At 59.7% G+C, this 26067-nt stretch overlaps 1 protein-coding gene across 4 annotated transcripts; it reads right to left on the minus strand.

Annotated features, from left to right (window-relative positions):
- On the minus strand, positions 1-25726 carry TANGO2 (transport and golgi organization 2 homolog). 4 transcript variants are annotated; one of them, XM_057526788.1, is made up of 10 exons: positions 25671-25726; positions 17244-17341; positions 11476-11564; positions 7031-7150; positions 6522-6636; positions 5498-5568; positions 4380-4461; positions 3144-3297; positions 2660-2764; positions 2033-2170 (listed from the first exon to the last, which is right to left on the minus strand). In XM_057526788.1, the coding sequence occupies exons 2-9, from the start codon at positions 17297-17299 to the stop codon at positions 2705-2707; spliced, it is 747 nt and encodes a 248-aa protein (XP_057382771.1). In that variant the 5' UTR covers positions 17300-17341; positions 25671-25726; the 3' UTR covers positions 2033-2170; positions 2660-2704. The 4 variants fall into 4 exon arrangements, with proteins under 4 accessions (XP_057382770.1, XP_007196304.2, XP_057382769.1 ...); XM_057526787.1 differs by lacking the exons at positions 4380-4461; positions 25671-25726 and adding an exon at positions 19971-20109 and having other exon boundaries at positions 1-2170; XM_007196242.3 differs by lacking the exons at positions 4380-4461; positions 25671-25726 and adding an exon at positions 19023-19044 and having other exon boundaries at positions 1-2170.
- Between the last annotated feature and the right edge of the window lie 341 nt (positions 25727-26067).

Here is a 26067-nt window from a genome sequence, read left to right on the forward strand (position 1 = left end):
GAAATTTATTCTCACAGTTCTGGAGGCTGGACGTCTGAGAGCAGGGTGTCACAGGGCCGTGCTCCCTCTGAGGGCTCCAGGGGAGGACGTGCCCTGGCCTCTCTCCCAGCTTCTGGGGTTCCTTGGCGTGAGGCAGCCCAGCTCCAGTCTTCACAGGCGTCTGCCTGGGTGCCTGTCTGTCCCTGTGTCCACGTTTCCCCCTTTTTATAAGGACACCACTCATATTGGATTAGGGCCACCCTAACGATCCCATTTTATTCTGATTACCTCTGGAAAGACCGTAACAAGATCACATTCTGAGGTACTGGGTGCTGGGGTCCAACATATCTTTTGGAGGGCACACAACTCAGCCCATAACAATAGAAACAAGTCTTGGGCTGCCCCTTCCTCAGGGGTTCCAAGCTGCCAGGGAGCCCAGGGCAGGCAGGGGCAGAGGGGACCGTGACAAGTGTGGGAAGCTTTTCCTGTGCAGGCCCGTCCCTGGGGCAGTGGCAAACATCTGAAAGGCTCTTCAGATGGCTTTGCACCCAGTCCAGCGGCACCCCACGAGGGCAGACCTGCCTGGCCAGGGCAGGTGCTGGTGTGGGGACCTGGTCCATTTCATGGTGCGGGGTGGCCTGCTGAAGCAGACAGAGGGTGTTGGCAGTGCCAGAGCTGGGAGCCTGGCTAGCCATGGCTCAGCTGGACACGTGGGTGGGGGGCACAGGCTGCGTCACACTGGGAGCCCCTTCATGCCTGGCTGTGGGGTGGTGAGCAGGAAGGGAGAAGTGACGGAGAGGCAGGTTGGGCCCAGTCAAGGTCCACAGCCCACCCGAGCTGTCACTGCACTGAGAAGGCCAAGTCGGGTCGGCCGCTGAGGCGGAGGGAAGCCTGAGTGTCAGCATTGGACACAGGACCCCCAAATGCCCAGCCCCAGCTGCGGACAGGAGCTCCAGGGTGCTTGCCCAAAACAAGGGCCCTGGGGTAGGACAGACTCCACCTGCTCTTGTTACCTGAAGCCCAGCCCTTCCTGCCATCCCCCGGCCTCCACGGTCCAGCACGTGTGCACTGCTCCCCAGGGCTCCCACCTGCACCCGGATGAACTCCTGGCTTCCGTCACAGTGCTCAGGAGGCCATGAGCAAAAGGGAAAAGGGGAAGAGCCCTGCACCGGGGTCTGGGCCCCAGGAGCTCCTGGGGGCTCCTGCACGGCAGCTCTGGTCATCCTGTCACAGAGTCAAGGGCCTGGAATGCACTGGCTCACAACGGCCTCAAGTTTTATTATCAGCGTCTCACATTCAAGTACAGAGTCTTATGAAGTTTAACTCCCTAGGAGAAGGGAAATGGCAGGGGCAGCTGTGTCCCCTCCCTGAGATGGGCCTGCCCGGAACCCATGACCCCCCTGCACAGGTGGAGGCCTGAGAGCCTGCCGAGGCGGCCCAGTGCACATGGATGCCCCCTCACAGGATAGCTCCACACACAGGACCCCCCGGCACCCACAGAACCACCGGACCCACCCAGCGGCCTGTGCCTGTGCTATGGAGGAGGTTTTCCTCATTCAAATGTGGTCCGTGTCCTCTCCAAGAGCAGGGCTGGTGGTCAGGAACTGGCTACGCCCAGAAGAGGAGGGGCCACTTTGAAACAGACATCCACTCTTGTTGTCGGGATCACAGCAAGACTCACTGGCCAGAAGCATGTGTGGGTGTTGAGAGGCACAGCTCTGCGTGTCTGGCTCGCATGGGGGGTGCATGCCTGGAGCGTGTGCGTGTCTGAGCACGTGTGCACACGTCTACTGCCTGTAACGTGTGCGCACGTGCATGATGGGTGTCACGTGTGCCTTGTGTGAGCTTCTGTGCGTGGGCAGGGGGAGGCACGGCACACCTGGGCCTGCCGCACACCTGTCCATGGGCCTCCGTCATTTCCGCTGGCACAAGGCTGGACCCCGAGCTTGACGTGGGGATGCAAACAGTTCACACACATCAGAGGGCTCTGGCCCTGGGGGACGCTGGCCGAGTCACAGGCAGTACCTGTGACAGGGCCTCCCGGGAGCCCCGGCCACACCCGGGTGGGGGTTAGCTCTGCAGCCTGAACTCGTGGGTGCTGGTCTCCCAGCAAGAGGGGTCCGTGCCCAGCATGCTTCGCTCTGTGAAGGTCACGTGCCCATCTGCATCCACAAGGATGACCGTGTTGGTTCTGAAAGAGAGCATGGGGCCTGTGTTCAGCCCGCTGCCCCTGGACCCCTGCACGCCAGTCAGAGCCCCAAATGGATCAGACCAGAGGTGCGAGGGGCCTTGCTGGGCACTGGCCTGGCTCGAGATGGGTCACAAAGAGCAGCAGCCTCAGTCTCGGTGAGCAGAGGGTCCCCTGTGAGGCATCAGGGCCCTGAGCCGCGGGCCCCACAGGCCCCTGCCCACAAGTCCTATCACCTCCCCTCTGAAACACCCCCAGGCCGCCCTGCCCACCCTCTGCAGCACGAGCCCTGATTGCCCACCACTCTCAGCAGGGTAGGCCCTGGGCTGAGCAGGCACTTCCCCGCTCAGAACCCCCAGGGCTCCCAGCACCACCACCGGGGACTGCCCAGACACCTGCAGTGGCTTCTAGGCAGAGTGGAGGTGGGGAGGAGCTGGGGAAGGTGGGCTCCTCCAGGGACAGGAGGGCCCACCAGCGGCCCATCCATCGTACCTGGTGCCGTAGTCCGGGCAGCGCACACACACAGCCGCATACTTGCTAAGTATGGGCTGCACATACTCCCTGCCCTGGTCCTCGATGGCCGGGTCCGGCAGCTGCCTGAAGGACAGAGGAGGGGTCACCACTGGCCGCCCCCCACCTATCCCCACCAACGCTCAGCCGCAGCCCTGCAGCACCTGAGGAGCCCTCCAGCCTCAGAGAGGGGCTAGGGGAACCACAAGGGTCGTTCCGGGCACTTTCCAGGTCAAGGCCTCAAACCTCCATCTAGCCTTTCACTCAGGGCTCCATTGTGGGGGCCAGGCCGCAGGACAGCGATTGCCGGCCAGTCCCTGTGCTGGGGCCACCAGGACCTTCCCAGGGCCCAGGGCACGAGCTCATGGGCTCTGTCCAGTCAGAGCCGTGCAGGCCCTGTGGAAGGACAGTAGCCACCTCTCAGAGCCGGGGGGGCGGGTGTGTGTGTGTGTGGCACGGCACTCACGCCTCTTCGTTGTTGAGCACGTCCAGCAGCTGGGCGGCCAGGGCGTCCTTGGGGAGTGCCTGGCCTCGCTCCACGGCCTCCAGGAAGAGCCGCTTCCCGAAGCACAGCTTCCTCCAGGGCGTCTCCAGCAGCGCGTTGCTTAGCCCGTAGGTCCCTGCAGGAGGGGTTGGCTCGGCCAGCGTCGGAGGTGTTCGGGGCTGTGGCTGGAACTCCACCCACCCGCCCCTTCTCTACATGCGTCCAGTAACTCGCCAGGCCTCAGGGGTGGGTGATCGGAATCAACAGCGGAGGAAGGTCCGTCCATAAGTTGGGGGAGCTCGACATGGGAGTCCACCTGAGAAGGTCAAGGCTGGGAGCACCACAGCCTGAGGCCAGGGGGTGGCCCACCGGGGTCAGCCGGGGTCAGGGAGCCCGCTGACCTTGGCAGGCCCGAGGCGTAGGCCAGGTCCTGGCTGGGGGCGCCGTAGGGTCTTAGAGCAAGTTTCTCAGGACAAGTTCTCAAGAAGAGGCCCAGCCTCAATGTGGAAAGGCCCCCAGAGCCTCTTCTCAAGAGGCAGCAGGGGCAGCCAACCCGGAGCCATGCGGCCTGAAAAGATGCACCAATGACAGAGAGCCACCACCCTCTGCTGCTACCGGACTCTGGGCCAAGTCTGACATGATTACTGCCACTTGGCACTGTGGGGCCCATAGTCACGCCGCCAGCCACGGCATCACCGCGCTGTATCCATCAGGCACCTGGCAGCCACATGCAAAGAACAGAGCAGGACCCCCACCGTGCACCACACACAAGAGTCCATTGAAAATGTCTCAAAGACCTGAACATGAGAGCTAAAACCAAATAGGGGAAAAGCTACACAACCTTAGATTAGGAAATGACTTCCTAGATGTGACACCAAAAGCATGAGCAACAACAAAAAAAATACATAAAATTGGACGTCATCAAAATTTTAAATGACGTACTTCAAAAGAGACCAACGAGAAAGGGGAAAATCCCACAGGATGGGAGAAAATATTTGCAAATCATGCAACTGATGAGAGACTTGTATTTAGAATATATAAAACAATTCTTACAATTCAATAACAAAAAGACAACCCAATTTAAAAACAAGCATAGGACTTGAATAGACATTTCTCCAAACAAGATACACAAATGGCCAACAAGCACATGAAAAGCTGCTCAACGTCATTAACCATCAGGGAAATGCAAATCAAGGCCACAGTGAGACCGCATCATACCCCAGAACAGCTGCGATCAAAAAGTCAGACAGTGACAAGTCTTGGCGAGGATGGGGAGAGACTGGAACCTCATAAGTTGCTGCTGGGAATATAAAATGGCACAGCTGCTTTGGAAAACAGTCTGGCAATTCCTCAAAAGGTTAAATGGTTACCTTATGATCTAGCAACTCCACTCCTAGGTCCACACACAAGAGAAATGAAAACGTTTCCACACAAAAACATATAACAAACATTCACAGCAGCATTTTCCACAATAGCCAAAAGGTGGAAACAACCAAGTGTCCTTCAGCGGATAATGGATAAACAAAAGGCAGAAAATCCACACGATGGAATATTATTCAGCCATAAAAAGGAATGGAGCCCTCACTCACGCTACAACATGGATGAACCTTGAAAGCATTACATAAAGGGAAAGAAACCAGACACAAAAGGCCACGTACTGTCTGCATCTGTTTATGTAAAATGTGCAGGACGGGCAAATCCACAGAGACAGAAAGGAGACTAGTGGTTTCTAGGGGCCGGCGGCAGCGCCAGTGGGTGTGGTTTCTTGGTGAGGTGATGAAAATGTTCTAGAGTTGGATTTTAGTGATGGTTGCACCACTTTGTAGATAGAGTAAAAACGACTGAAGGCACACTCTAATGAGTGAACTGTATGACATGCGGTTATATCTCAATGGAGCTGTTGTTTTTTTTTTAAGGGACATGGATCAGGCGCGGCAGGCTCAGGGATGAAATAGGACGGAGTTCAAAAGAATTCCTTCCAAGCAGCAATTTAGCAGAAAAGAAGCATCTCCAGTCACAGTTGAGGGCATCATGGGGTGGTTTCCAGATGCTTCCACAAAGGCCACAGAATTGCAGGGGGAGGTCTCTGCGTCCTTTTGTGCCTTTTAGCTTCCAATTCTCTCCAGACAGCCAGGGACTCGGTACAGGGGGAAGGCAACCTAACCTGTGGGCAGCCTCATGTGGACCAGGTGAGGCCATGGCCACTACGGCCACAAGGTACACGAACGGCCGAAAAACAGCCCCAGGAGGGAAATCAGCAGGGACCCGGTCCCTGAAAGTACTGGGGTCCCCACAAGAGCAGCCCCACCCTGTGCCACCCGCCAGAGCAGCCTCACCTGGCGCCAGGACAACAGGCTCACGCTCCCCCCGGTTTCCATAGTAGCAAATGACATCTCCCTTCTCTGTGCTGCGGACCGGAGGGGAGACAGGGTCAGATGGGAGCCACAGGGCATCCCCAACCCTCGCCACCTGGCAAGCCCCACAGCCCGGGCCCCAGCACTCAGGTGGCACCATCCGTGCAGGCACCACTGTTGCTGAGCTATCTGCCCCCCACCCCGCCCAGCATCTCTCTGTGTGCCAACATGGGCCCGGCCACACCCCAACTGCCACTTCCCCACGTGGCCCCAGCCTCCTGCAGAGTCCCAGCAACCTGACTCCTGAATCTCACAGCCAGCGCAGGTACCCTGGACTCAAGGGCCTGCACCTCCCTGGGGGACCTGCTCCTCCCGCCTCTAGGACAGGCCCCTCTGCCCCTGCTCCTGCCCTACTCCCAGCCAGTCTGCCCCACCCCTGGGCGGAGAAAGCTCTCGGCCACCATGTCCTCTGGTGACAGGGCCCATGGGTGGCATGGACAGCGTCATTGCCCCAGGAGCCGTCCGCCGAGCCCCTTGCAGAAGTCGACGTGAGCCTCGTCACCCACTCTGCCTAGCACTCGGCAGCGCCCGACCACCATGGGGCCCGGGGTCTCCGTACCCAGCTGTGCCTGCACCGCCTTCTCCACCGGGGCACCTCTGCCACCAGACCACAGGGCAAGTGAGGTATGGCTCAAAAACGGGCTCCTCAGCCACAGACGCAGGGAGGAGATGAGTCGGAGGGGCCGGTCTGGCCCGGGTGCACCCCTGGCCCTATTCCAGCTCCCACAGCAGGAGCTGGCGGCCCTCACGCTGCCCCAGCTTGGCTCCCTGAGTCCCCAGGACAGTGGGTCTGGGAGGCGCTCGGCCCTCGGGACGCTCCCTGAGCCCACCAGGTGTAATGTCCCCAGAGAGGCTGCCACAGATGCCCCGGCTCCCGCTGCCTGCCGAGCCTGCAACCCAGCCCTGTGCGGCGCCTGGGGGCTGCGTCCCCACCTGGTAGACCCACCTTAGGTCGGCCGCTATGAGGTTGAAGCCATTGTACAGGTGGCCCTCTGCGGAGACCTTCTTCAGGTAGGACAAGCTATCCACGTCTGAGGTCAGAAACTGGGCCACGAGTTCACCTGCGTCAGGGGACACACGCCCATGGCTGGGGCGGTAGGACTGAGCCCCTCTCCCAGGGAGACTGATGGTCCCCCACGGGACGGCCACACCTCAGCAACCCGGCAGCCAAGGAGGAGGGCACCAAGAACTCTGATTTTGAAAATTTTTCCTGTTGTGCCCCGACATGGAAGTCCAGCACGAGGGGAAAAGTCTTCAGTGGGGACAGTATATGTCCACCAGACGGGCAGTGACAACACGGCAGTCGGGAGCCATGCCATGGCCACAAGTGGGAGCCACATGGCCAGGCCGAGGGTGGCTCCCGGCGTTGCCAGCCATGGGGCTTCAGGGCCCCTCTTTTCGCCACTCCTCCCGTCCCTCCAGGTGCTCAGGAAGCCCGCCCCCCCAACCCCGTACCTCGGCCCCGGGCGTCCCGGTCCAGCTGTGGCTGCAGGTAGTTGGTAAGTGCCGCCAGCTTGCCCCGCGTGTTGATGCCCAGCCACGTGCCGCCTTCCTTGCCTTCCTCCAAGTCCAGCCCTGTGGCAACAACAGTGTCACCACCAGCCCAGCAGCCCTTATGGTGAAATGGGGACTGGAACTCCGCAGGCTGAGGCAGCCCCTGGGGACCATGGGTATGTGGGAGAGACCCTCGCCCGGGACAACACCTGATGCCCCTGGGAGCCCCTGGCCCCTGCACAACACATCCTGATGCCTGGGTGGGCGTCAGGCTCGGGGCACAGCACCAGCTCCGTTGCAGAAATCACGCCAGGCCCCAGCCCCGCATCCTGATCAGGTGTAGGGACACCGGCTGTCCTCCCTAGGCAGGACCCAGCCCTCGGTGGGCCCTTCACTAGGAGCCCCGCAGGCTGCAACCCTCCATAACCGTGGGCCCCGCCACAGGGCAGCAAGGCCACTACAGCCCCAGGAGAGTGTCTTCCCAGGCCAGAGGGGCATTTCACTTGACAACTGGAGTGAAAATAGCTAAGTCATTAACATATTATTATTATAACAGTAATAAGTTATAATAGTAGAAGAACTAAAAGCCGCAAAGATCTGAAAGAAGCAAAACTGTCCTTATTTGTACAAGATAGGATCGTATGTAAAGAAGATCCAAAAGGATCTACAAAAAAAACCTACTGGAATAAGTGAATACTTGGCAAGAACTGGGAAATGAAAATTCAATTAATCATTTACAACAGCACTGAAAGAGTTTTAAAACACTTAGGAAAACGTTACAGGAAAGATGTGTGTGCTGAGGGATGGACGTCAGGCCGACCTAGTTAAAGGAGGAGACTTGTTCCTTGCCCGGGAAGCTCACATGGTTAAGAGGACAGCTCTCCCAGAGTGTGGAGAAAAGGGAGCCTCCTACACTGTTGGTGGGAATGTAAATTGGTGCAGCCACCATGGAGAACAGTATGGAGGTTCCTGAAAAAACTAAAAATAGAGCTACCGTATGATCCTACAATCCCACTCCTGGGTGTATACCCAGAGAAAACTAATTCGAAAAGATATACGCACCCCAATGTTCACAGCAGCACTATTCACAATGGCCACGACATAGAAACAACCTAAATGTCCACTGACAGATGAATGGATAAAGAAGATGTGGTACGTATATACAATGGACTATTACTCAGCTATAAAAAAAGAACAAAATAATGTCATTCGCAGCAACATGGATGGAAATTATTGTACTAAGTAAAATAAGTCAGAAAGAGAAAGACAGGGCTTCCCTGGTGGCGCAGCGGTTGAGAATCTGCCTGCCAATGCAGGGGACACGGGTTCGAGCCCTGGTCTGGGAAGATCCCACATGCCGTGGAGCAACTAGGCCCGTGAGCCACAACTACTGAGCCTGCGCGTCTGGAGCCTGTGCTCCGCAACAAGAGAGGCCACGATAGTGAGAGGCCCGCGCACCGCGATGAAGAGTGGCCCCCGCTTGCCGCAACTAGAGAAAGCCCTCGCACAGAAACGAAGACCCAACACAGCCAAAATTAATAATAAATAAATAAATAAATAAATAAATAAATAAGCTCATTTAAAAACAACAACAACAACAAAAAACGTAGCATTTAAAAAAAAACTGTTTAAAAAAAAAAAAGAAAGAGAAAGACAAATATAATATGATATCACCTGTATGTGTCATCTGATATATGACACAAATGAACATATCTATGAAACAGACTCATAGACATAGAGAACAGACTTGTGGATGCCAAGGGGGGGGGTGGGGGAGGGATGGAGTGGGAGTTTGGGATTAGCAGATACAAACTATTACATACAGGATAGATAAACAACAAGGTCCTACCGTACAGCACAGGGAACTATATTCAATATCCTATAATGAACCATAATGGAAAAGAATATACACATATGCGTGTATAACTGAATCACTGTGCTGAACAGCAGAAATTAACACAACCTTGTAAATCAATTGTACTTCAATAAAAAAATAATAAAACAAAACAAAAAAAGGATGACAGTTCTCCCCAAATGACCAAGAGGATGACCATGATCCCAGTGAAGACCCCGTGGGCTGGTGTTTATAGAAATTCATAAGCTGGCCCTGAAGTTCAGGACGTCCACAGCAGTCCCAACAAGCAGCAAAGCCATAGGGCTCACCTCAGCTGGTTCCCAGACTTGCTCAGAGGCTGCAGCACCCGAGACATGTCAGTGGTACACAAGAGTCAACAACGGCCCCACATGGATGTGATCAACTGACTTTCAGCCAGTTTGCCATAGTCATGCACAGGCCAGATGAGGCCCACTGGTCAGTGCTGCAGGGACAGCTGGAGAGGTGGGCGTGGCTCAGTCCCTGCTTTGTACTGCACGCAAAGTTTAATTTGAGACAAATCACAGACCTAAGCATAAACCCAAATCAGGAGGCTTCCAGAAGCACACAGAGGAAAATATCTTTACGACCTCATGATAGGCAAAGACTTTGTGGGTAAGACACAAAAAGAACAAGTCACAAAACAGAAGATAAACAGCACTTCATTAAAATAAAATATTCTGCTCACCAAAGGACATCATGAAGAAAATGAGACAGTGACACAATTATCCAGCAAAGGATTCACATCCAGAGGACAGAGGCCTCTAACAAACCAACAACTAGAAAGTGAATGAAGCTTCCACATCTGGCCAAACAACAGAGTCCAGACAAGGAAGATACCACGGTGGAATTTCTGGAGATAAAAACTACAGTGTGTGAGATGAAAAATATGCAGAATGGGATTAAAAGCAGATTAGACACTAAAGAAAAAAAGGTTAGTGAACGTGAGTAAAGGATATGGCAATAGAAACCACCTAAAAAGGAGCAGGGACAACAGAGGGCTTTTAAGTGAACCGAGCATCACCGAAGGGCACGACCACTTCAGATAAACTGACACACGTGTGACTGTGGGGCTGAGGAGAGACAGCAGGAGACAGAGGACTTGAAGAAACAGAACCCAGAGGTTCCTGAATGCCTAACAAGTCCCCAGCAATGCTGACGCTGCTGCTACAATTCTGTGCACGCTGGGTGACGCCAGACAGAGGGAGGGGGTGGACCTTGGGGTCTCCCAGGCCTGAGCCGGGCACAGTGGCCACGGGTCCACCCAGCACTGTGGTGCAGCAGGGCCACCCTCCCGCCTGGCAGGACCTGTATCAACGCGCCAGGGGCCGCCTCCAAACCACTGCAAAGGGTGAAGGACTTGAGTGGCTGGGGCTCCCCAGCGGGATGGGCACTGACCAGGGCAGGTAGTGTGGAGCCCAGGGGCCAGGACGGCCAAGGGGCCCAGGCAGGCTCACCCTTCGTCTGAGACTCCGTGTCCTCATCTACAAAGTGCCCCAGCAGTGCCTCCTGCCTCCCTCCCGAAGGATCAGCTCCTCGCCCTTCACCTCACCCGTCCTGAGCAGCCCCCACTTCAGCCTCCCATGCATGCCCTGCAGCAGTGACACACACGGCCTGCCCTCTCCCCACGACCCCTTTGTTCCGTCCTAGCCCAGGATGGTCCTGGCCATGCCCACAGGCTCCCCTCGGACCCCCTCCCGTGGCCCAGCAGGCCTGCCCCTGGACCTCTGGGGGAGCCATGGCCGGCCTGGCTGAAGACCCCACACACGACCGCTGTGCCCAGAGCTCAGGCAGCGGGGGCCTCCCTGCCAGCCCCACCCCACACTCCCGAGCAAGCAGGTATCCAAGGTCTCCCGAGCAGCTTCTGGTGAGGCCAAGACCCAGCCTCACCCTCCTGCACTCCCACCCTCCTGCACTCCCACCCTGAGGGCCCCGCTCACAGCTCTCCCCACCTCCTTCCAGACCTCGGCTTTGGTCTCCCCACTCCCATCCTCCTCTCACGCAGCACCACTGCCCGACCCCAGTCCACACTGGAGGCCTTCGTGAATGCTCCAGACGAGCTTCCAGGCTCCGCAGGCAGAGAGGGTCCCTGGCCCAGCCGACACCTGTCTGCACGTCCTCCGAGTGGCCCCTGCCTGCTGGGATAGGAGCTGCTCCCTCCAAGGGGCCCGCGGAAGCCACCGGCAGGGCAGGTGGGGTGCGGTCACCTCCACTCCACCCCATGGGCTCCTCATCGGCTCCCCCAGCCCTGCCAGCCGGGCCTCTGCTCCCCAAACTCAGGCCGCTCTCCCTGGGCCAAGGGGTGCCAGGTGTGTAACAGAATTACATGCACATACACATGCATGTACACACACATGCATGCACGCACAACCATGATGCTCTGAGGTGACCGGTCTGAACTCATGCCTCACACGAGACCAACCGCAGTGGATGGTGGATCCAAATACAACCCCCACCTTCCATCTGCTTCCCCCGGGGATCCGGGCACGTGAAGCTGAGTGGACGGTGCTGGGTGGACAGCGGGGACACTCACCGCTGAGGACCTCGTTGTTGTTCCCCCAGAAGTCCGCGGCCCTGGAAGGCCGGTGGTAGAACTCGTCCCTGTTGGCGGCCAGGATGAGCCTGAGGAGAGAGCACGGCTGAGGGTCTCGCGTGACTGTGGAAGAGTCACGTGTTTCCTCTCGTTACCAAGACAACGCACCTTGGTAGGCAGCAACGTGGGCAAGTCCCAGAGAGGACGGGGATCCACTGGGAGGAGGAGACGGGTGGCTGCCGGCTCAGCCCTGCTCGCTCCGCCACCTGGAACAGGGCGCTGGGCGGGCGTGTCCTCCTGCCCTTCGGTCCCTTCCCTGAGGACACCCTGTAAGCCTCCCACCAGCGCTCAGGGACTCCGAGGGCTGCTCCATCCCGCACTTTGGGGTGTCTTTGGGAGGGAGCGAGTGAGGACTTCTCTGTGTTTCACTAGTGTTTTGTATTATGAATCAAACAAGTATTTCTTTGGCAATTAGGAAAGACGTCGATGTTTTCAGGGCCCTGGTTTTAAGGTAAGAAAACGAAGTTTTCGGTCAGCTTTGCCATTTAAAATAACTACGAACACAGACAGTGACTGAGTGGGCGGGGTCACCCCACAGGGTCCCGGAGACCCCGGGGTCTAAGAGTGGCCGCTGAAGGACCCTCCAAGCACCACAGGCGGGCGCGGCACCTGGGGCCACAGTGGGTCTGAAACCAAGTTCGCTGAGTCAGGGGTTAGATCCTCAGAAGTCTTCAGAGGTACTGTTTGCATCGACTCATTGATTTCATGAATATTGGCTTGTGGTAAAATGTGAATTAACAAAGACACTCACAAAATTGAAGGCAAAACCAGTGCTGGCACCCCAGGGCCCTGGAAGTGTCTCACCTGTGCGCACATGTCACCCCCCACCTGTGCCTCCCATGCCACCTCGGCCACAGGCGCTGGCACCGCCAGGGACCACCCTGGAAGCCTCACCACCCTCAGGATGCCCGTCTAGCCTGTGGCCTGGCTCTTCCTCCACACAGCTGGCTCTAGGGCTGCGCCGGGTCCAGGCGCAGGGGGCAGGGGGTTCACTGTCCCTGAAACGAGCCGCAGCCGCTCACGGAAGGATCCTCTGCAGCTCCAGCTGCCAGGCCCTGACCCGGACCCCACCCCCTGCCTCTTGCCACATCTGCCCTGCCCCCCTGGGACCCGGTCCGGGACCCATCCTGGCAGAAGCTTGCTAAACAGCAGTCAGGAAAAGGACAGCACAATGCCCCCCCCTCCCCGGGTGGGGAGACTTGGCTGTGGGGCCTGGGCCCCACAGAGGGTGCGGTGGCTCCTGTGCCAGGATCAAGCGTCCTCCTTCAGGTGCCCAGCGCCCCTCACCTGCCCGCTCGCCTGACCCTTGCAGTCGCAGGGGACGGGAGGCTGAGCCCGAACCAGGCCGGTGCCGTGGCTTCTGGTTCCCATTCTTGTGAAGACTCCAGAAAGGAAAACTTAGGGAAAATAACAAAGCGAAAGAGCAGTGCCTCTGTCCTCTTACTCCAACTGCCCATTTGTAGACAAGAAGCGAGGTGTTTGCTAATCGCTAGGAGCCTGAAGCGCTGGGTTGCTTTCATCAGAGTCACTGTTTAGCCGAACTGCTGGTGGGCATGATGGTACCACGTGGAGGCTCCAAGCGAGAGGAAGCCCCTCACTCCTCACTTCCAAGTCCAACTGGGCACAGTCATGGAAAGGGTCTGTCATCATTTGAGGGGTGGGTCTGGGCACAGTCAGGGGAGGGATCTGCACACCGCCGGGGGGTGTTTGGCAGCAGTGACGGGTGCACAGGCCAGGGTCCAGTGAAGTGTCCAGTAGTGACAACCTCCATGGAAGCCACCCCAAAGGGCAACAGCTGGCCCAGCAGTCCCTCCAGGTGGAGCCAGTAAAAGCATCAGCCTGTGGGTCTAAATGATATTTTGACAAAGAGGGTGGTGACGTGACAGCCATGACAGCGCCATCCTGACGGGAGTATGCTGGTCTTCTATGCAGCCAAACATCTACACAAATGCGGCAGCTTAAAGCAACGCCCACCCATCATCTCAGCCAGGTGCTCAGCCCCGGGGTGACACAGGTGCTGGTCGGCGGGGTCTCCGCTGTTGCAGGGGTCAGTTCCTTGAAGCCATGTGACTGGGGCCCCTGGTCTCGCCTGCCGTGCGCCGAGGTCACTCGCCTCCTGGAGGCCGCCCTCAAGCTCTGGCCACGGGCCCCTCCAAGGGCAGCAGCTTACTCCCTGAGGAGGGGCTGGTCCCTCTGCAGGCCGCCCAGATGAGGTCAGGCCCACCCAGGACACCCCCATCCCATGAACTCCGGGTCCCCTGATTCGGGACTTTCATCGTGTCGGCAAAATATGGAGGTTCCAAGTGCTGGGCAACCTCAGGCGTGGTGGGGGGTGCGGTGCAGAGGCTGGGACCCCCCAGGGGTGACCCCAGGAGGGTGCGGCACCTGTGGGTGGGCAGGTATGCAGCCTGGAAGGCAGGTCAAACCCAAGGGCGCCTGAGGGATCATGCTGGGCAGTGCCTGGGGGGACATGGCAGTGGGATATGATGCGGGGAGAGCTGCCACGTCTGGAGGGATGGGTGCCCCAATATGGAGGGCAGTGGGCTGGTGACATGGGGGTGGGGTGCAGACGAGGGGTCCATGACAGTCACGGCCCAGCCCAACATCAGGCCTGGAGCTGCTCTGCAGAGGCAGTTCACATGTACTCCCGGCCGCACTGGGCTGTCTCCCCTCCCTTCCCACACCCACGAGGGCACTTGTCTGAATAGCCCACAGGACACACGCTCTAAATCGGCTGCAGCCCAAGGAGGGGAGAGAGGCTTCAAGAGCCCCACAGCCACGGCAGAGCTGGCAGGGCTGGCCTCATCTTTCAGGAACTAATTCTAGGGAGGCCAGAAAACAGGTTCCCATGAGACTGGAAAGGACAAAGCCAGGAGCAGCACCACCCACAGCATCAGAGTGAGGATGTCCCGCTCTGTCCTTCAGGGCAGAGGTGATCTGTTTAGATCAATGCTTACACACGGCAGGGATGGCCACAGACCCAGATGGAAGAGTCCTCTGCAATCAGCTGACCCTGGAGCATTACTGACACAGGGGTGACCTTAGCTCACAAACACAGATGAAAACAGGTGCGATGTCGAACGTGCCGGAGCAGGGGCCTGTGTGGGTCCCAGGCCCCGGACAGGCTTTGTGGGCAGTGGGGTCCAAGTGGACGGCGGCCCTGGCCCTGGGTCTGGGCCTTTCCGGCTGTGGGGAGAGGACCTAGTCTCAATGATGCATGACGACAAAGCGCCACAAAGACCCACTCCACCACCCAACATGAGGACACGGACCAACGCTGCAGGGAGCCTCTGGTACAGCCATCAGAAGACACACGAGGAAATCAACTTGGAGGTTCCGTGTGATCCAGGATTTTCTGATTCTGGGTACATACCCAAAAGGACTGAAAGGAGGGCTGGGACAGGTACTTGTACACTAATGTCCACAGCAGCCGAGAAGCGGGAACAGTACAGGTGTCCGCCGACAGGATGGACGCAGACACAAAACGTAGTCCATCCACACAAGGAACATTATTCAGCCTTAAGAAGGAAGGAAACCCTGACACATGTTACAACGTGGATGAACCTTGAGGACATTATGTTGAGTGAAAAAAAGCCAGACACAAAAAGAAAACATATGATGCTACTTCCATGAGGGACTTAGAAGAGTCAAGGTCATAGAGACAAAAAGAAGGAGGGTGGGTGCCAGGGGCTGGGGAGGGGGATGGGGAGTCAGTGTTTGTTGGGCACAGAGTGTCAGTTTGGGAAGATGAGAACGTTCTGGTGACGGTTACATGACAGTGTGAATGTGCTTAATGCCACTGAGCCCTGCGCTTAAAAATGGTAAATTTATGTCATGTATACTTAACCACAAACACACACACACACAAAGTACACTTCTTCTCCTGACATCACTGGGTGGGGGGCCGGCAGTGAACACAGTGATGGGCACTGGGGTGGGGGCAGAAGCTGCTGCACTGCCAGCCAGGGCAGCGACAGCTTAGGTGGGAGGGAGCCCAGGTGAGGACAGCCAGGCCTCCTGGCTCTGTGCCTGCCCCCCGCAACTCCAGGAGCTGGGGGCCCCTCCTTGGTCTCCGATGGGCCCAGGGTTGGCTCACCAGGCTCTCCTCACGGCCCTGCTGCAGTGTCCCTCCCACAGCAGCCCCACCCCCACTCCTCCCGTCCTAGTCCCACATCACACGTGAGAGCTGCCCACCCCGGAGCCGGAAGCCCCTCTCACCCTCCAACGCCATCAGGCTAGGACAACATTTGAGATCAATGCTGAGACCGAGTCCCAGCCCGGGAGCTGTCAGAGGCAGGTCCTGGCAGGACGCAGGCTCCCCCTCCCCGTCCCTTCCATTCCTTCTCACTCCCAGGAGAACAGGGGTGACCTCAGGGCTTGGCTGAATCCGTGAGTAAGAACCAAGGCAGCCATGGACTCGGTGGCCATCAGGCCGCGTGTCCTCACTTGTCAGGAGGAAGGAGTGCTACTCTCAGCGCGGGAGGTGACAGCGCCAGTGATCCACCTGTTGCCTCAGCCCCACTCCCGCCCTTCCTGGGGGCTCTGCAGTGGCTGCAGGTCCAGTTCTGTCAGCAGAGGGCGCTGGAGGGACGCTGCAGGGGGAGAGGCTTCTCTCCCAGGCTCTGGGTGCGGCTTCCCCAGCAACAAGCGCCCCAGACAGCGGCCAGCGCGAGCGGAGCAGGCAGACTTCCAGAAAGTGCCCAGAGAGCTCCCGGCTGCCCGGTGTGCCACGGCTGTGCCCCCAGCAAGGTCCGGGTCTCAGCCCAAGGATGGAAGACAGGCTCTGCCTCGGGCACCCCGATCCCACAACAGTTTATATTTCCACGAGTTAGACGTTCCCTGCTCGAATCACTGCTCCGGGATTCTGTCCCCTGGCTGGACCCTGACTCACACGGCATGCTCTGTTGGGGGCTGCTCAGGGCCAGCTCCCGGCTCCCAGCATGGCCCTGCTGCCCACTCCCCTGCAGGAAAGGGACACTGGGCACCCCTTGTTCCCCGTTCCCCAGCCTGGAATGAGTTACTTCAGCCACACATCAGGTAGCACGGAATCCCAGAAGCCAGTTGAAATGTTCCAGATCTTGAGATGATGTAAACTTCCTAGGCAGTCGCACTAGTGGCTCATCTGTGGTTGAGGGTCACATCCCAGCCTCATTCTCCGTGTGGATAAATGTCGGTGGATTCCCACCAGGGTGCCGGGGAATGGAGGGGCGCCGTCCAGAGCCGGGGGTCATGGGGAGGAGAGGAATCCGGACCGTGTGTGGCCCCTCACTGGCCTCGGCCTCCCGCCTCCTCCAGCTGGTCCCCCAGCTTCCCTGACCCGCCCCCCACACTCTGCCCTCACCACCCAGACTGCTCACTGGCCACAGGCTCCAGCCCCACAAGCCAGGTGTCGCTCCCTATCACTCTGTTCTGTTGCCACCTGATCCCCAGTCAGAGGTGCAGGGCTGTGCTGGACCCACGTCACTCCCCCATCCTGCCCACATGGCCACCTTCAGCAGCTCAGTCTTAGCATCTCTGCACATCGACTCAGGGTCCCTGCCCACACTGAGTGGCCACTGTGGGAGAGGGCAGGGCAGGGGCAGGGCCCGGGCAGAGTGTCCCAGGGCCTGGCCTCTGCCCCCGACCCTGCACATGGAGCCCAAACAGGCACTGAGGATGGCGTGTTCCCAAGGCCAAGCAGGATAGCAGACGCAGCACGAGGGGGTTACCTGTACGCATTTTTGGAAACGGGGCGAGGATCGAACTTAAAGAAGATGATGCACATGGGTCCCCAAGGGGTGGCTTGGCTCACACGGGGTAACGAGGTCTGTGGGAGAAGGAAAAATGAGTTGAGTAAATGGCAGACGACAGAACTGCCTCCCAAACCTGCAAAACTCCCTTGCCCAAATGGAATGGGCTCACGACGCCCAGACCCTCGCTGGACGAGGAGACCGTGTGTCGGATGCCCTGACACTCATCCATCTCTGTAAACACGCTCCTGGGCACTGGCCAGACACTCCCCTGACGCCTGTGACCTCGTTGGCCCTGGATTGTTGGCAACTGCTTCTGGTTCTGGGGTCTGAAACGGAACCCTTCCCACCTTGGGATTCACAGGAGGATGTTCCCACCACACCGACCCTGGCTTCAAAGCCATGCCAGCATCGCGTGGTGGGTGGGCGGGCGTGGTGGCTCTGGCCACCGTGCAAAGAGAAGCCAAGGATGGGCTGGAGCCCAAGGCCAGCACCACAGACACAACCGTGGCTCAGAGCCACGCAGTAGCTGCCCAGCACACGAGGCCTTCGGGCGTCCCACCCTCCTCTCACTCGTGCTCACTGGTCTGGCTGGCGCGGGTGGCAGGGGCAGGGTTCACCCCACTATTTTCCCTGTCGGCCCCCACAGGCCCTGGAGGGACCCCCAGGATTCAGCCCTGTGTTCCTCCAGGCACAGATGTGGTGACAGCCTCAGAGGACCAACTTTTGTGGCTGTGCAGCTGAGGTGCTGCTGCGGTGACGAGCACCATCTGCAGCAGCCCGGGGCGCTAAGGGATGTGCGCCATGTGAGATGGGCTGCCAGCCGCTGCCCCCCCCCCCACCCTGGGATGCTGGGCCACATGCAGTGCTGACGCAGAAGGGCCCTGTGCAGAAGGGTTCCCCAAGGTGATGGGAACAGGCTGGGTTCCCGCCAGGGCGGCCTGGCAGTGTCCACTGGTGGCCATCATCCCAGGAGTGCCTGATGATCCCAGTACTGGTAGGCAGACTGCTGGGACCGACCTCCCTGGTAAAAGCAATTCCAAACGCTTGAAAGAAGGTGAAAAATCTTAAAAGCAACCAAGAGCTGACAAGGTCATGCAGGATTTAGCCAACATCTCAGAGAACACAGGAACCCAGAGAGGAAAGACAGCAGAGTACAGCAGCAGTTCCTGCCCCAGGGCAGTGGCCCATGGGGCAAACCAGGCTCTGGTGGCCTCAGGGATGAGGGAGATAGAAGACACGGCCCAGGACCGCCCCAGGACAGGGAGCTAGGGTTGGGGGGTTGTATCCACAGCCACACCAGGGCCGCAGGGAAGGCGCACAGAAGTGGGGGTGGTCCCTGAGAAGCTCCATGTGCAGAGCTAGGGCCACACCGGGGGTCCAGGGACTTGGTCTGATGGGTGCTTGCACTGGCAGTGCCCCTGGGCACCAGGCAAACCAAAGTTTTCCTCTTCATCCCAGACTTCCGAGAAGTCTCACAAATAATTTCAAGAACAAAAAGCAGTACAATAGAAAGAACCACATAAAACAAAGCACCACAGCAAGAACCAGCAGTAGTCCCCACACGTCCCATAAACCAGCCACTGAGTGCAGGAGAAAGGAGCTCAGGAATATCTGCAGGGAAAGGACATGATAAAGAGTAAATGGGGTGTCCACCCCAGCACCAGAAAGACCCTTTAGAAACAGCAGCCCCAGTAAGTACGACTTAAAACTTGGCAGAGAATGTTCGGCAGATTAGGCACAGAGAATGAGAATCACCCAGAATGCAGTGCAGGGTGATGGGAAGCACGCTGGGCATCACAGGGCCTCGTCATCCCACCTGTCCCGTGTAGCTGGCGGGGCTCCCAGCACCTGCCTCGTGACCAGAGTCCAGCACAGAAGACACAGGTCCCCCACCCTGAGGGGGCTGGTCTCTCCCAGACACAAGGATGCTCCAGGCAAGGTTGGCCTGTGTCATCTGTGGCAACCAGGCTGGCCGAGGTCAATGGGAGAAGCCCTGCTGAGATCCCACCACCCCCGGCCCCGCCAGGACAAAGGGCTGCGTCACCAGGAACACACTACTCTGGGCCGTCAAAGGAGGCCAGCATGCCTGCCATCCCCCCACGCCCAGCCCAGGCTGCATGACCGGCACTGGGCGAGGTCGCCGGCCACCGCTGCTCACAGGCCAGATGCAGAGCCCCCCAATTCGGCTGCAGCATCCCACCACCCTAGCTGGCCCAGGTGGGTAGCAGACAAGCCCTCCAGAAGGTGGTGGCAAGAAGGGCTCCGTGGTCAGAGGAAGGCTGCCGAGAGGTCTCCGGGCAGCTTGCTGCCAGTGGTGTGGGCGCGGAACCCAGAGCTGCGGCCTCAGTGAAGAGTGAAGACGCGGTCATTGGGAGGGAAGGACCAGAGGAAAGCCAGCCCCTGGGGAAGAGACCATCAGGAACTGCCTTTCTCTCCAATCCCTCACCCCCCACTCGAGCCAGGCCCGCTGCCAACTGGCCCATCCCCTTCCCGCTTCACTCCCACCACCCCCAGCACCCTCCTTCGCAGGTCCTGTGGGTGCAGGGCCCTTCTTCCATCCTGCCCCAACCCAGGCCGAGCTCCAACACCCTCTTCGGGGCCTGGCGAGTCCTCCCTGACACCCCTGCTGACTTTCGGGGCTCCCAGAGCAAGCCCTGGACACACCACTGCCGTCCCACCACTGCACTGCAGCGGGGCACTTACTGGGGCATCCTGCCCGGGGCGCTCCGCTGCTGGGAAATGCTCCCCTCCGCTCCTAAGGCTTCCAAGGCCACGGAGTGGGAAGGTGAGGCGGGGGAGCAGTTCAACAGGTCTCACTGCTCCAGGTAAACTCAGGGCTCCTCCTCACCAGGTGACACCTAAGCCTGTCAGGAGGAAGTCACCCTGAAGAGCACCTGGGCTGGCAAGTGCCGAGGGAGGGGGGGCGACCGGGGCAGAAGCACGCCGGCTTTCTCACGCCATCCCCGCCCCGCCCACCTCCACCTGGAGCCTGGGGTGTCCACACGCCCATGTCAGAGCTCTGTGGCTGCTGGGGCCGCCATGAGGGCCAGGTGGCCAGAGGTAGAGTCAGAGGCAGAGCCAGAGGTGGGCAGGAAGGTCCCGGGGCCTGACAAGGAGCCTCACCCACAGGCCTCAGAGACCACAGGGTGGACGCCGCCTGGAGGTGGGCAAAGCCTGCGGCTTCAAGCGATACAGGAAGCCGTGCCGGCCCAACGGGTGTGGAGGCCGCTAAGGTGATGTGCACACCCCGCCAGGTGTGTGGATGGCAGTCGGATGCCACACACCTGCCCTCTGCAGGTGAGGGGGCTCCCTCCCTCCCCCTCCCTCCCCCTTGCTTGGCCCCATGGCAAGCAGGATGGCAGTGGGGGACCCAGGCCAGGAGAGCAGGGCCCCCACCCGATGGGGCAGGTGACACACTGACCTGGAGGAGGCCGGGCCCCAGTGCCACGGGGCAGGGGAGGGACAGCTGGGGACCCCTTTCCCAGGTCGGGCACATCCTGGGCAGGCTCCTCTCTCACCAAGAGTTCAGGTGGTGCCAGAGGCCACATGAGGGCTCTGGGGGATGGGGGTGCCTGCTGGCTGCAGTCGGGGTGATAGTGTGGGCACACGTGGGGTCTCCTGACCCCAGTACATGCTCTCAGGATGCCCCGGGCACTGGACCTGCCCATCTGCACCCCCTGGCACACGAATGAGCTGCTCCAGCCACGTCGCGGAAATGCTCGGCAGCCAGCGTGCTCCTGAGCATCCCTGCTGACCCTCCCCAGGTGCGAGCAGCCCCCAGGAAAGCTCACAGTGGGGCAGCCGGCTCCGTCCTGGCCACAGTCCTGGAATCACTGTGCCCATGTGTATCTCGCTGGGGGGCTGCCTTACAACTGCCTCGCATACAGGGGTGCAGCCAGGCCTCAGACGGGCCCCCACGGAAGGAAGACCCCAGACGGTGGCCTGGGCGGAGGGGAAGCCTCATGGGCAGCAGTCTGAGGGGGCCTCCCGGGACCGGAGCATGCAGGCTGTGAGATGGCCGAACATCCTGACAAGTGCCCAGGGTGCCCACGTGGCGTGGCAGTGGGTCTCTGGGCCTGGTGGCAGAGAGAAGCCATATTTGTCACCACTAGGGTTGGGGGGCATGTCGTTTTGTGCTCACTGCAAGGCCCCAAAGGAAGGCCCCCGCCCATGGCTCCACGTACTCCACAGACATATGCTCCATCACATGCACAGGACCCCGCCACCCTGTCTTCTTGCCACCTGGCCGTGCGGTTCGCCCACGCCCGGGGTAGCGGCGTCCCCCACCTGCCTGCTGCTGCCCGGGGCATGTGCGCCTTCTGTCCACTCTTGCCATCCAGCTTCCACCCATACAGAGCAACACAGCCGGGCCCGGTGCGCACGTTCTGCAAACAGGCTGAGGACCTTCCCAACAGGTGTCGTCCTGTCTCCCAGGCAGACACCCGGGAGGCAGAATCACTGGGCAGGGGGTGGCGCTCTTAGATGAACACGCCCGGCCGACTCCCTCCAATGTCTGGCACAGGGGCGTCCAGCACGAGGGGACCCGCCACTGCTCCCCCCACCCTCACCGCAGTGGCAGGAGATGCTCAGGTGGTCTGCTGGCATCCCCCAGCAGCCACTGGCACACCGTGCCAGGATCCAGGGCCTCTGTCCCACAGTGCGGTGGCAGTGGGGTGGGGTGGCCCATCCCTTTGCCTGTGCTGCCTCCATCGGAACCCATATGTCCTTCCACAGCAAGTCCCCCCACTTGTACTGCATGGTTCTCGCCCTTCTCATCTCAAAGCAAGAGCCCCTTTCTCTTGATTTCCGTGCGTGGTTGCGTTTGGGCTTTGTTCTAGGATGTATCCAGGGTCTGCCTATGTGGGAGGTGTGAGCCACGGACCCCCATGCTTCCCAGCAGACGGGCATGCTGTCTGCCACCACCTGGGTCACGCCCTGGACACCCCACCACTCGGCCCCTCGGCCCCTGAGCTTCAGCACATGCTGTGGTATCTGGAAGGTGAGTCTCCCTCTTGGCTTTTCACAGAAGCTTCTAAAACTCCGACTGATCAGGGCACACCAGGCACTGTGGGGTACCCGTGTCCATGAAGTGACACAGACGAGGAAGTCCACAGCCCGGAGCTGGAAGCCAGGCTGTCTGTCCATAGCGGTGTCCACCCGCCTGAGCAGTGTGGGGCAGAGCGGGACCCCACCCATGAGAGCATACCACTCGGTGCTTGTACGAGGCAAGGAAGAAGCAAGACTCATGCGTGGGTACAGAAGTCAGGGCAGGCCACCTGGCCAGGGGACAATGGAGACCCGCAGGGAGACGTTTGGGTGCTAGTGACGGTGTCCACACCCTGATCTGGATGACGGCTGCATGCTGGGCTCACTCTGCACCATCCCTGGAGCTGGACGCTGCACACTTCCGGTAGGGAAAACAGGATCATCCACCTGGAAAGCTGCCCATGAGGAGAACATGGACAGACCCTGCCCTCCTTCCCCGCTGGCTTTGAGTTGCTACTCTGGGTGGGGGGGCACTGAGGGGTGAGGCAGGAAGAGCAATTCTCAGGAGACCGGACAAGGCGGATCCAGCCCCAGCTCAGAGCTCCTCAGAACAGGACGGAGCGGCCAGGCTGCCCTGAGTTCTGCACAAGGACCCACACACTCAGGTGACCACCGGGTGGGGTGGGGGCCTGTGCCCTCGGGGAGCACTTCCCTCTGTCAGACAGAGGGGAGCACGCTGGCCAGAGGCAGCGAGGAATGCGGGGACACATGCAAGCAAGCAGGAACGAGGGGGCCTGGGCCAGTGGGACAGTGAGGCCCCGGGTCCCAGCAATCAGTCTCCTCTGGCTGTTGCTTAGGGCTCTGGGCAGGGGGTGATGGAGCCCTAGAGTCGGCGGCCCCACTCCTTACGCCCAGCACCGCACACATGTGGAGGAACGTGGTCAAGGCTAGCCAGCCTGTCCATCTGGCCTTGAGCAGAGGAGCTGGGCACCCCACCCACCCTGCACAGGGCGGAATTGGACGGCAGGAGCTGCTCTTTACAAGTGACGTGTGACGTCCCCCCAGGCTGCCAGCAGAGGAGGTAAACACATGGGAACACATTGTCGCTGTTCCGGAGCCTTCGCTGAGAAAGCCCTGCCATCCTAATCGTTCCAAGCAGCCCGCCACCGCCCCCCCCCCCCCGCAAACACTGTGCCCTCCTCCCTGCCCACGACCTAGAACTCCATAATCTACACTCTGTCATCTGGCTGATAAGTAGCATTTCACCATGACACATTTTCTATGGCGACACTCTTTCCTGAGATCTTCAAGATGTCTTAGGAGCACTAATTCAGCCTCATACCAAGTATCATTGTCCCTTCAAGGTTCAAAAGGGCAACACAAATGAGGGATACAGTGAGCCACGGTGAGCTCTGGATGCTCCGCACCCCGGCCCCTCCTGGCAGGAACACAGCTTCCCCACAAGGCGGGGGCCAGCCCGGCCTCATGGTGGCCCCTATAGCTCACATGGTTAATAGGGGAGGAAGGGGGCATTCCCACCAGCCCTTCGAAAGAGGGTGGAAGTAAATACTTATAGTAGGCATGGTCCTGAAGACCCAGCAGAGCCGCCCTGAGTACCAGCCGACACCACGAGATGGGGGCTGGCCTCTTTACTTTTAAGCGTGTATCCATTATTTCTGCAACCTAAAAAAAAAGTTGAGAGGGAAAAAAAAAAGGCTTCATCGATACCCTGAAAAGGGAACTCAGTGGTCCAGGGGTGTCCTCATTCTCTCAGAGCCCATCATCAAACCCCGAAGTCCAGACCAACAAACTGTCCTCAACACCGGCTGACATGTTGCCAAAGGATGGACCCAGTCCTCACACATCTGGGGTGTCAGTGACGAGCGTGGCCCTATTTGTAGCAGCCCGCCTACCTCCCTGCCCCGGGCTACTGACATCCTCAGAAGCAGCAGCATCCACGGACAGGCGAGTGGGACCGGGAGGCGCCTTCTAGAGCAGCAGCCAGCACAGGAATAAGTCCCCACAACACCACATGTAACTACACCCAGGGTAAACATGATCAAAGTGACAGCCCAGAAATGAAAAAACAAAGAAAGCATGAGGCAGTAATACGGCTCAGGGGCTGGGCAGCGGGGCAGAGCTGACGGCTAGTGGTCTGGTCTGAGGGGCCTGCATTCTGCAGACACACCAGTAACACACAGCCACAGGACTGCAGGACACATGCTTTTGAAGTGAATGGTCAGGGGTCCAAGGGGGTGGGAGCACCAGGGCAACATGCTCCGCCCACTGGGAGCCCTGGGAACCTGGAGAGGGGGGAACAGAAGCTCTGCTGTGTCCACCTGCCAACACAGCCACCCTCCTGCAGCCCCACCCCACACGAAAGGTCACCCGACGCAGGAAGGTTCTTGGGAGAGGTGCTCAGGAGGAGAGGCCAACCCTGGCTCTTGCTGACCTTGGGAACACCATTGGCCCTCGGCCTGAGTTTTCTTCACTGTGAACGGTGTCTGGCCAACAAACACTTGCCGTGAAAGGCTGCCCAGAAGACTAAGGAACAAGCAGCAAAAAGCAATTCCCAAGAGCTACCAGCTGCAGGCGCCCCTTACAGCACCATTACTGCACAGCTGCCGCATGAAAACAGCAACAGCAAAACATCAGTGGGCAAGTCCGCAGCAGGATGGCAGGGCAGGCCTGGCTGACCATGTGACATCCCCAGTGGAGGACAGACGGGGGCTTGAGCCTCAGGGACCGGTCCAAGGCCAGAAGGCCCAAGCCAAATCTGTGGCCCAGAGGTGAGCGTGGTAGCTGCTGGGCGGGAAGGCGTCTTAAAGCCCAGAGGCTACAAGGCCTTGCCCAGCGTGCAGCCCTGCCCAGTCTCCTCTCCTGAAGCCCTGGGGGGAAGGTCTGAGTATTGAGCCACCCCAGGAAGACCGTGTCCAGACGCACAGATGACCTGGCACTTGCTCCCTCCCCGGAGAGACATCAGCTGTCACCCACAGCAGGGCGCAGGGAGGGAGCAGCGTGACTCAGGGCTCTGGGGCCGACAGCCGCGTAGCCCACCCACCCTCGCCCCGCGATGACCGCGCAGCTCCCGGTCGGCCAGTCTGCCCCACCGAGGGACACCGGCCCTGCCTGCGGGGCCCACGCCCCACCCAGGCGGGGACACTGGAAACGCCTTCCAGGAATGGGAGGGACGCTCCTTCGGCCGGGGTCGGCTTGGTCTCCCCGGACCGGCCGCTCGATTTGCATTCACCGCCTCGAGAAGGGGAAACTGAGGCAGGGCGGGCTGTACGGCCGCTCCCGACTCCGCGCCCCACTTCCCGAGACCCGCTTCCCGACTCCGAGCCCCGAGCACCGCGGGGAGTGCAGCCGGCCACCCGCCGCCGGCCACCCGCCGCCCGCAGTCCACCGCGTACTCACCACCTCCGCCACCGCCGCCGACTTCCGGGTGCTGCGCCCGCGCGCCGCCGCCACCGCCCAGGCCCCGCCCCCCACCGTCTGCGCGCTCGCCATTGGGCAGCGCGGCTAGGGGCGGGGCGGCGAGCCGCGAGCCGGAGCACAGTTGGCTGCGCGCACCATCGCTCCGGGCTGCACCTCCCGGCGCCCCGCCCCCGGGGCTGCGCCAAGCGCCCGGCTGCGCCTCGTGACCCCTGCGGCCTTTGCAGCCCGTCCGGTTCGGACACCGGCCCCTGGGCCCTGACCTCGAGGACATGTCACCTGCCCGCCCAGCGTCCCGCGCTGCACTGGGCCCTGCTGGAGGCTCTGCAGGGATGCTCACTGGTGGGGCCCTGCTCGCCCCCTCCATGCCTCTGAACTG

The sequence above is a fragment of the Balaenoptera acutorostrata genome, chromosome 13 (assembly GCF_949987535.1).
Source record: "Balaenoptera acutorostrata chromosome 13, mBalAcu1.1, whole genome shotgun sequence".
NCBI classification, from domain to species: Eukaryota; Metazoa; Chordata; class Mammalia; order Artiodactyla; family Balaenopteridae; genus Balaenoptera; species Balaenoptera acutorostrata.

Coding starts and splice junctions, on each gene's coding strand:
- TANGO2 (XM_057526787.1), bottom strand. CDS start 17,299: ATGTGCATCATCTTCTTTAAGTTCGATCCTCGCCCCGTTTCCAAAAAT. Junction 5,569..6,521: donor CTCATAGCGGCCGACCTAAG/GTGGGTCTACCA, acceptor TCCGGTCCGCAG/CACAGAGAAGGGAGATGTCA. Junction 2,765..3,143: donor GTGCTCAACAACGAAGAGGC/GTGAGTGCCGTG, acceptor TCTGTCCTTCAG/GCAGCTGCCGGACCCGGCCA.